This window comes from Platichthys flesus, chromosome 10, assembly GCF_949316205.1.
Source record: "Platichthys flesus chromosome 10, fPlaFle2.1, whole genome shotgun sequence".
Taxonomy (NCBI): domain Eukaryota; kingdom Metazoa; phylum Chordata; class Actinopteri; order Pleuronectiformes; family Pleuronectidae; genus Platichthys; species Platichthys flesus.
The window spans coordinates 9,457,537-9,468,591 of record NC_084954.1 but is presented as its reverse complement, the minus strand read 5'-3'; the positions used below and the strand labels follow the sequence as shown (position 1 = coordinate 9,468,591).

At 43.4% G+C, this 11,055-nt stretch overlaps 1 protein-coding gene across 1 annotated transcript; it reads right to left on the bottom strand.

The window, feature by feature from the left end:
• Positions 1 to 313: 313 nt before the first annotated feature.
• Positions 314 to 8,030, bottom strand: ythdf2 (YTH N6-methyladenosine RNA binding protein F2). The gene is made up of 5 exons (XM_062397182.1): positions 7,607 to 8,030; positions 6,322 to 6,401; positions 3,829 to 5,520; positions 2,354 to 2,419; positions 314 to 2,038 (listed from the first exon to the last, which is right to left on the bottom strand). Exons 1-5 carry the CDS (start codon positions 7,653 to 7,655, stop codon positions 2,015 to 2,017), a joined length of 1,911 nt encoding a protein of 636 aa, XP_062253166.1. The 5' UTR covers positions 7,656 to 8,030; the 3' UTR covers positions 314 to 2,014.
• Positions 8,031 to 11,055: the final 3,025 nt, after the last annotated feature.

The following is an 11,055-nucleotide window of genomic DNA, read 5'->3' as shown; positions in this document are numbered from 1 at the left end:
TCTTCCATGCATCACGCCGAGGCCCGATTTGAAAAGAAAACCATTGAACCCAACCAAAGATCCCGTTCTCTGTCAAAGATGGAGAATGAACCACAGTTAATGGTGCTGTGGCGCCCTCTTGTGGCCACTATCATACAGTTGTAGTGACGAGGCCAGAAAATGGCGGATTGCACAAATCCCATTTCCCAGTCATTTGTACATACAGGTAAACGAGTTACTTCATTTCGAGCACGTAAAACCCTGATGGCATCCATGTTTCTATACGCAGCATGCTCATATCATCATTAATCTTTCATGCATACTTAGGTGGAGCTGATTTCAAATGTGCTTTATCCCACAGGATACCGTAAATACACCTTATACAGTCCAGTAGACAAACTCAAGATGGCCACAAAGCAGTTGTGCACTGCAACAAAATAAATTGAATACAGCATGCTAAACATTTGGTCCTATTTTAGTACATCATGCTGTGCAGGAAAATAATACAACACAAGTATTCAAACAGAACAGGCCACCGTCATGACCGGGAAAAAAAATAACAGCTAATGAGGAAAGGCCACACATGACTTTGTGGAGCATCTTTATTATGCCACAAATAAAAGCCAGTAGTTCTGAAAGAGGACCTTGCGTATTTTTCTTTTTTTAACTCACCAACAATGACATTCTGAAAATGGTGGAAGCTGCTTGTGATATTATAGTTATGTATGGTTGGCTGAGCAGTCGGAGACACGAAGATGAGGAGTGTGGAGGACGAGGTGGGTTTGGAAAGTAGAGAGGAAAAGAAACATTCCTCACGAGTTGAAAATTTGGAGTCAGAGATGGGTGGGGGGGGTTGAGTATGAAGGTTAGCAGAGAAATCAAAACAGTCATTCATATACCCGTAAGGGGATAAGAACAGATGGAAAGGATGCACAGACATAACTGCTTTACAGAGTCAAACAAGGGGAATGCACACCAGTTCTGCTGAATATACCACATTTATTACTTTTGAACTGATTAATAGAAAGAGCGGGGGCAAGGCCACTCGCATCATTGTCTTTAGAAAACAGGGGGAAGGAGAAAAAACAAACAAGAAAGCAGCCCATAGCGACAATGAATTTACTTGTCCAAGAGAAAGAAAAAGAGGGTCAATAAAGTCCAATGAAGACAGTTAACAGAGGCCCCCCCCACACTTTTTGTTAGATTTAAATTATACAGCGAGCAAGGCTTATCAACTTAACATTTCTTCTGCTTTCACACTCTCTAGCCCCTTTTCCCTACTCTTCCTCTCCAGATCCTCCAGACCCTGCCTTCCCCACACACTCTGCCCAAACACATGCGATAAACAAAACAAGAGGGTCGTCCTTTTACATCTGCAGTCCTCTCAAACCAAAAACATGGCCAGCATGTGTGAAACCGACTCTGGAGTGAGCGTAGTGTGACGCCCGCTTATGATGAAAATCCACTGAAGAGAAAACTCCGCTGGGTCCTTGAAGAGTTGAGCATCCTCAGAAGATGGTGTGGGTGTAGGTGGGGGGGTGGGGGTCACAAAAAAATAAACAAAACAATGAGACAAACTGCCCATTCCTGACTACGGGACACTATCATAATCCAACACTACAAATTTCTATTGGATTTGTGTGTTTGAGAGAGATTTAAAGACTTGCTCTTGGACCATAAAAACTGAGGATCCTTTCATTTTAAAAAGGAAAAAAAAGGGGAAGAAGCAGCTTACAGGGGGGGTGGGGGGGGAGGATATGTTGTGGAATGGGGCAGGGCAAAAAAGATTTCACCTAAGGATGCTATGCATTTAGTTGTAGTCCTATGAATAATCGTTTCCTTTTGTTTTTACTACAAGTTCGAAGTAAGTCTTCAAAGTCAAGAAATCAAGAAAGTCTTCATTTAGTTTTTTTGTCCTTGGTTAATTCTTCACCCCTATTAGAATTTCTTAAAGAGATCTGAATGTGATGATGTAATGGGGTGGACAGGGCTTTAGGAGGGGGGGCATTGCAGTCTTTGACCGAAGCACTGACTGTTACTTGACTCGTCCTTGGCGCTCCTGGAAAACCAACAAAAAGATGGAAGATTACACACGAGAACACACAAGATTTGTATTTTCAAATTTTAACTGACACAGCTTCCCAAAAATGTCATTCTTTCAAGAAGCTAAATGTGCACAACATCACTATCTTCTATTTTATTTACTACACAACAGCCAACTCTTGCCCAATTGTTAAGAACTGCAAGGACAAAGTTCATAGAAACTTTATGTGATTTATGATTATGTAAACAGTTCAAAGCACTTCAGTCACTGGGTATTGAAATAACTACGTACATGTAGAGTGTGTATATGGTGACGGAGGAAGCAAGTTACCTGAATCCTGTAATGAGTCCTGTTGCTTGGGTTGCTGGGATATGGCTCGTTGCCTTGGACCTCCACCTGTCACACAGAGGAGTGAAAGCTGAGCGTAACTGGAACTATTTCACATGCAAACCACAATCACTATTCTTAAAAATTAGATGTTGCAACAGCAGAGGATTGTCATAAAGTATAAAATATAGATTACAACTCTGCCTGCAGACGACCTCACACAGACAACTTGTCACAAATCTTAAACCAATCTTACATTGCAGCAAAGTATAACTTTAGATATTGAGTAAATCTACTGCAGCTGTCAGTTCATGAAGTCCGTTACACCAGCGTTGATAAGATGGGCTCTTTACATCAGAGCATTAATATTTCCTAAATTAATACTTCAGAACACAACTGTATCTGTGTAAATATCTTAGTTGCTGTAAAATATGAGAAAGCAGGCAACAGATAAAGCCACTGTTCCAAGCAAGCGCTGGAATATAGATGAAGCATTTCAATAGACGTCTGACCAACTTACTGGTTTCTCAAGCTCACGTAACTTTGCTCATTAATACTCAGCAGTAACTTTGTGGCTTTATCGAACAATTTCACCTTTAAAACATACTGCAAGTATAAGGTGACCCAAATATGAAAATCCAACTACAAAAACAGTTATATGAACCAACTGAAAATCACATCACACTTGAGCAGAATTACTTGTATGCACAGAATGAAACAAGCCTCTCTCCATTTAACAGCAAAATATAACTATTCACTAGAATCTTATAATCAGCTGTGTTCAGGAAGGATTCAAAAGAATTGTGTTTTGTCTTGGCATTATTGTTGACTTCATGCATCTTTAGTAAAGCAAGTGTGTTACAAATGCGAGATACAGCTGTGCAAGACATCAAAATCCAAATATTTAACAACACCGTGCTCAAATAATTGATAATTCATTTTATGATCCAAAACATCTACACCTTTCCCTAATTTTGGTTCCATATGCTGATGCTGCCTAATATAACCTGTTTCCACCCAATGAAAAAATGTGAGATTCAAATAAAAAAACATTTCAGATACAGTCACAAGGCTGCTAAACTGTGTACATGTGTTATGTGAAATGTGTTTATAGCGACAGAAATCTGATATGGATATATTGTCAAGAAATCCACTGATATAACATTTCATATCAGCTCTGTTAACATCACCAAGTAAAATAATTATGGTGTTAATTCTTCTGTGTGTGTTATCTTTATGTGGAGGGTTACACATAAGAGTTAATATCTAAACAAGAAACATGAATTCAATTTAAATTCAAACAAAGATCTCAATTCAGCTATAAACGCTTAAGGTCCTCTTTTGCTTTGTAAAGTGCAAAGCAATATTTTTCAGCTTACTTGCTGTCAAGTATACAGGCTTCATATACAACACAAGTTATAATGGGGCCCTTTTTGATTCCTTTCTTTCATCACTTTATTCAACAGTAACTATGTTACCTTTTTCACACACTCTTCCTCCTCCTGACGCTTCTCGTAGTGAGAAAAGTCATCGAAGATGGAAGTGGTGTGTTTATATCCAGCGATGATCTTTAGCACCTGCCTGGCTTTATCCAGTGGTACCTCCTGTGTGTCCCGAGAGTTGGTCACTGGCTTGTTCTCGTTGTTCTCCAGTCGAATGTGCCTCAGCTGACTGTTGGGAACGTCCTTAACAAAGATCCAGCGCACATCGAAACGCCCCTTCCACTTGTCCTGTGACCACACGCCAGCAGACGTGTTGTAGTCCACGGGTGAGCGCATCTCTGCTACACCACAGAAGTGACCGCTCCCATTGACACTGAAAAGAAGATAAAGTGGCCCCTTGGCCCCCAACGAGCGGTAGGCCGTGTCGAGCCTCTTGTTGCCATGCTCCGTGCTGCACCAGATGTTGTACTTGATGGAGCGGTGGATGTCATCCTCGGAGTAGCTCTTGATGATAAACACCCGGCCCTGTTTTGGGTTCCAGTCAAAGTCCTTGGGGTTATAACTGTTGACCATGCGCAACTTCTCTAAGACCGGGTGAGGCTCAGAGGGAATCCCAGGAACAACCCCCACACCAGAAGAGGTGGGAGGCGACTGGCCTGTTCCATTCCCACCGGCGTCCCCAAAACCATTGGCCCTGTTCCGTGGAGGGACCCAACGAGTGGGCTGAGATTGTTGTTGCTGTTGGCTTGGAGGGGGACCCTGGGAGAGGGAAGGCTGGGGCATACAGGCCATACCTGGCTGCCCAGTGGGTGGAAGCTGATGCTGCCCCATCTGGGAAACAGGTGCTACCAGCTGTCCATTGCTCAGGGGCATTTGTGGGTTCCCTGCAGCAGTAGCTCCGGGCTGCGGGGAAGCCTGATTTGGCGGCTGCCCGTTGCTGGGAACCGGGGGCACCTGCTGAGGGGTGGCAGCTTTAGGCATGGTACCCTTGTTGTCCCAAGTGCCAATGTCCATGTTGTGTTTAATGGGCGGAGGAGGCAAATTGGCACCAGCCATACCACCCTTGGTTTTCAGCTTGGGTTGAGGCTTGGCTGGCTTGCTGGCAATATCGGCCCAGGAAGCGGGCTTGGCAGGGGCAATTGAGACAGGAGGCATGCTGGGAGGTCCTACAGATGATACAGGGCCAAGGGGTCCCCCACCAGGCAAGCCAGAGCCAACCACCTTAGGAGTCATGTCCACATTACCACCAGGAGCAGCACTGTTGATCTTGAGCCCCGCCATGCCCTGGTCAAGGCTGTTCATACCAGGTGCCTTGTTGAGCGGCTCGTTGGCAGCGGGTGCAAATGGGGACTGTCCATCAATCATGGCCCCCCCAAGGGAGCTGGGAGCGTAGGCATAGCTGCTGCTGTAGCCAGAGCTCTGCGGTGTTGCCGACTGTCCCTGAGAGCTGTTATTGCCCCAAGCCGAGAAGTCAATACCACTGGGGAAGAAGTTGAAACCGTGCTGACCAAGGAAAGGGTTGCTCCCCAGGGGGCCTGGCTGGCCAAACATAGCGTCCGGGAGGTAGTGGGGCTCCCCATTGCTCAGCTGTCCATAGGAGGCCAGGTAAGGCATAGGAGGGTCCCCACCTGTGGACCATGCTGCCTCGTTTAGAGAGTAGGAAAATCCTATGGAGGGGCTGTAGTAGCTGGGCATGTACGAGTCCGACATGGCCGTATAGGCATTGCTCTGAATAAAAAAACATCCAAGTTTTAGTGACAAGAAGAAAAATGTTTCATGCAACAACACCCAACACCAATAACTTCATACAAGCATCTGTTTGAGTATACCTGGTTTTTGTAGATCCGAAAAGTCAGAACAAGATAAGTTATTGTATGACTATTAATTTATTATTGACCAAATATTCAACAAACTATAGGACTATAAAATTACCAAATTTCCCTCCTCTCATCTAATCTATAAATTCATGACACTTAACTACTTTGTGCTTATTTATAGTCTCTTGGATAAAAGGATTTTACATTCCTTTGAGTGGAGGGGAAAACCGGCTCCATTATTTTCCTCTATAGCCCTCTTCACATTTTCTCTGTTAATACAGATTAGAAAAACAAATGCTTCTAATGGAGCCGCAAATTCTTAAGGTCTTCTTGTATTGTACCCTTGCAAATGAGGATGAGTGTTCACAAAAACATAACAAGGCCTCATGGCAACTTGAAAAAATTCTGTGTGTACATTATGGTTGAGTTCTCCATCTTCAAATGCTTGCTAAAAAACAAAAATCATATAGCTTTAAGAATTGTAATATTAAGTATACACATGCAAACAATCTCATACTCTTCACATTGGAAGTCAACTCCTAAAATCCAGGTTACGCCTGCAGTTGTTATCCTCCAACTGCACCACAATCATTTCATTAATGAAGAGATGAAAGGATTAACCCCAAAACAAACAAACCAAAAATAAATCATCACTTGAGGGTTCTTCAGTCATTGGTGATAGAGCTGCACCAGTAAGTCGGTACAAGCTTACCTGTCTGGCCTGAGTATTCAGGTAAGGCTCAAACTCATCGTCATTCAAAGTATCCTTTTGTGTCACAGCTCCGTTTTGCACTGAAGAGAAAAACAAACACTGCTGTTAACAAAACATGTTTGTGGGAGGCTACACATTACATGAGATAGTCCATTTCACCATTGGGGGAGAATACAGTATCTATCACATCAGCATCATCACTGCTTGTTGCATAACAAAAAACACTCTGCAATTATTTATGAGTCTCACAGGAAAAGACACTAAGCAGAGCATGACACATTATTACTGCTCAATAAGCTTCAGATTACACTGCATGCAATTAACAATGATGAAAAGGGGGGGAGGAGACTTAGACGCTTGTGTCAGTTTGAAACTGTGTAAACTTTAAATAAGACTTGCAGACACACACGAAACAATGTATATCATATGTGATATAAGTCACTGTGTTATAGATAAACTGAGGGCACCTGAGTGCATGTTTAACTCGGACGGGGCAGTGGTCCTCGGTTTGTTTTCACAACTTGTGTGATGACATGAGATTGTTGGAGAGCCTCTGGGGAGGTGGAGGATTGAGACTGAGATATACAGGTTGGCAAAAGCACATGATCAGACAGCGGGGTGCGCGTTGCCGGGAAGCGTCAGGCCCGTCGGGACACCGGGAAAACATGTCGGAAAGACGTGTCGTTTTGGTTTAACTTAGCAACCCGCTAACGTTAACAGGCTAGCAGTGGGGTTAGCTTCACGGAGTGCGCAGTGTCTCCATGTTAACGAGCGCCAAGACCCTTTCAACATGACGGACCTGGCTAACGTTAGCCGAGTGGCTAGCGTGCTAGGACGGCAACTGTAGCCCACCACCGTGGACATGTTCTTTACTCCCTGGGAATCTAGTGTACCTGTCCTCACATGTGTCAAGCGCAGTGACGAGTGCTGCGAGCACAACCAGGAAGATAGTGTCGATGAGAGCCATGTTGCCATTTAACGCTGTTAGCTAGCGAAGAGGTTGCTAATGCTAACAGCGGGTAGCTCACAAATGACATCTCGGGGATGCAAAGGCAACTCGGGAGCAAGGCTGAGGACGCGCGCCTTTGCATTGTGTGTTACTGGATACACCTGGATACATGTAGACAACTCACACACACGCAAGGGCACGTTTGTCAAGTCGCTAGGAGAAGGAGAGCTACCGCATCCGCGCACGCAACATATTTCGAAAGCGCACCGCAACGTAAAAAAGATCCGCATTCACTCCGCCTCCAGTCGCTCGTTGTCACACTACCGCGGCGCTTACCTTTATTCGCTTGGCCTTTCGGTCTCTGGATTGGGTCCAGGTGATTCATGAAGGTTTGATTTATGAGAAGAGAGGAAGGGGAAAAAAATGGATTGAAGCGATGTGTTTCCCAGCAGTCGGTTCCTTTAGCAGGTGGTCAGGCCTCGGAGCTAAGCTATCCCCCGCTAGCCGCCGCGATGCTGAGAGATGTGGCCCTCGTCAATGTTCAGAAAACACCTCTCTTTACCTGCTGGAGAAGGCTGCTGGCGGACATGTCTTTCCCCCACCGGCGCCTGTATAACTCTATTTACTCCGAAATAAAAGCGGCAGGGCGTAGAAATGGTGTCGCTATTGAAGAGTTTCAACCAAGCGCCCCTCTCTCTGCACAGAGCCTGGTGTCTACACAATGGCGGGCTGCAGTTTGCTTGACACACTCCTCAACATGGCTGGGCGGCCTCGTCTACCCACGATGGCATTTATTCACGGCGGACGCGCGCCCCCGTGTGGCGCGGAGGAGCCAGGTACCAGTCGCAGCACCCACTCACAGCCGAATATTGACCCATAGCAGCAGATTTTATAATAATAATACTATTATGAAATTAAATAATTTTCCATTCATTTTGACTTAGACTCTAGAGGTCAAGATACGTGCTGAGGCTGTGATATATCAAAAGGCAGAACTATAAAGTGGGAAAGAGCGATGAAGAAAAGTAATAATGATAATAATTAATTATTATCAAACTCCCCATGTAGGATAAACACATTGAGACAAGAGTCAAAAATAGGCACCACTAAGTAATAATAAGTAGCATGCAATACTGAGTGTGTATTCTACTATATCTTGTATTATCCTGACACTTAAGTATTGCATGGTAGTTATTATTACTAACTGGTGCCTATTTTTGACTTTTGCTGCTTTAATATTGCAAATTTCCTCATGGTGGGACCAGTGTTGTGCAAGTTCACACCTCTCATGAACTAGTTCAAAGTTCAGTTCATACAAGTAAACATGAATAGTTCTCGTTCATAGTTCACCATTTAAATTCTGAACTAGTTCATAGTTCAGTTCATTTCATATTTTTAAGGTGGAAATGGAGAATGAAAGACTTAACTTGTTAAAGAAAACCTTATCCATCACTACCCCTTTGCCTTTATTGTCGGAATCTTTATCAGACAGTGTGTAAAAATCCCTCTCTGCTTTCTCTTGCCATCTGTATTTGAGACCGAGAGCTGTTGTGTCGCAGGTATGGCCTGCCCCTTTAAGGAAAGTTTGTAGTGTGTGACATAGTGCACCTGGGTATTGTGGGAAAAGACGCTAAAAGTGTGTTTATAACGAGAAGTGACGGACCACCTAGAGATGATGCGAGTGTTGTGCCTGCTGTATATCCGAGAAATTCGAAGTAAAGAAACATCTCCTCCTCCTTATTCACGGAGCGGTCCAGACGGCTGGTTACCGGCCAGACAGCGAGCCCAGAACCGGGAAGCGCCGCGGCCACACACACACACAAACAAGCACATACTTTCCTGTGGGGGGGTGGCGGCTAAAGGCTTGCATAGGTCAGTCACCTGTGAATACCAGCATCATTTACCCCTGAACCAGCGCAGAGAAAAAATTAATGATGATGAAAAATTAATACAAAAAAATTAAATATTAAATTAAATTGAATAAAAAAAACAAAAAAAACTGCGAGCGCGCATCATGCGCAGAAGCCCATTGCGCACATCCTGCGCAGAAGCCCATTGCTCAGGAATTTAATTTTTTCCTGTTTTTATATTTAAATTTACATAGTGTAAGATATTTTGCAATTAATAGGACACCTACCAATTTAAGGGCTCAGTATTTTGCCAGTTTGAAGATGGGAAGGAGTGGAGTTCGAAACTGGGTCCTCCGTGTTGGAGAACATACAATTTACTGACTAGGCCACAACACCTGATGATTGCCCTGAGGAACTAAGCACAATAAAAGTATGGAAAAAAATTATCGTGTGTGTCCGTGTCATTTTATGCTGCTTTTGATAAACACTTCAGAGAAAATAAATACAGCCTCAGAACATCACAGCAGACTGTGATGTTCTGAGGCTGTATTTATTTTCTCTGGCGGCCCACTGCTGGCTGATTGGTTCCTCTGCTGCTCTAGCTTGGATGTGCTCTGCTGCTCTAGCTTGGATGTGCATCTTGTGATTAACTAAAGTTGTCCATAAAAGAAAATCTTTAATATCCTTCAAGGGCAATTTGATGTACAACCAGCAATCAGTGCACAACAAAAATAAACAGTATATACAATGTAAATAAAACACAATATAAAAACCCTATAGACTAAGTAGCAGGGGAAAATTTGCTTTTAATAAATTAATTGATTAGTGAAAAGTTTTCCAACAGAAAAAGTACCCGTCAACTATTTACATATTCTTGAAACATTTCATTCAACTTTTAATTTCCTTTTGTGTTTTCTAATAATTATTAATGTTGATGACATTTCATTGACAAATGGGTGGAGGTTTTATTACCTCTGCTAAGGAGGTTATGTTTTCATCTCTGATCTGTCAGTGAACAGGTTTATGTTATAAACTACTGGACCAATAACCACACAACTTGGTAAAAGGAAGCTGCATGGATCAGAGATGAACCTATACTTCTGTTGAGCTCCACTGAGTGCCAGTTTAGTGAACGAATCTGGAATCTTCTCTCAAAAAACATTTCTCCCCCCATAGTGTTTGTAGTGTGAAGCTAATGAGGTGTTTTATAAAGTGAATCCACTTTATTTCAGCATGAACAGAAAAAAAGAGGGAGTTTCATTTCACGTCACAACAGTTCCTCATAGCAGCATGATGCATACAAAGAGATGTATAAAAACCTACTCATTTTAGCAGTATAGTAGAGACATTTGTTGATGTCACCACCCGTGGCTCTGTGGAAAGGCAAGCCAGCACCTTAAACATCCTCCTGGATGGCTCCCTGTGTGAACAGTCAGGCAGCGGCTCGCACAGAATTTGCGCTTCCAGGTGGGTCCCTGACGTACACGCTGCGGTGATAGACTGCGGTTAGAGTCAAAGATGAATCAAAAAAACATTAAATCATCTGGTGCACAATTCAGAAAGCACCGCAAAGTAGAGGAGGAGAAGAAAGAACAATATAGAGGTAAGAATCACCCCGATTGTGGACATCATTAATGTTTATATGTGTCGACATGACATGATATGTTTTTTATAGCTTACAAATTTGTCTGCCTGTTTACAGTCCAAAAGTTATTGGGGATGCATGACAGTTTGCGTGTGTATGTTGGGGGGCGCCAACATTGCAGGATCCGGCCCTGACCAGTGAGCTGAGCTCCCAACTACGGTTCAGAGCCGAGACACTGGACAGAGAAGAAAACACTTTGAATACGTTGCTTGTTTGGTCTGCATATGTGTGCCATTAGTGAAATTTTACGGGCACTGTGCAACGACATGGGGAAAGCATTCGATTTTGAC

Coding starts and splice junctions, on each gene's coding strand:
- ythdf2 (XM_062397182.1), bottom strand. CDS start 7,655: ATGAATCACCTGGACCCAATCCAGAGACCGAAAGGCCAAGCGAATAAA. Junction 5,521..6,321: donor TGAATACTCAGGCCAGACAG/GTAAGCTTGTAC, acceptor TTTTTTATTCAG/AGCAATGCCTATACGGCCAT. Junction 2,420..3,828: donor AGGAAGAGTGTGTGAAAAAG/GTAACATAGTTA, acceptor TCTGTGTGACAG/GTGGAGGTCCAAGGCAACGA.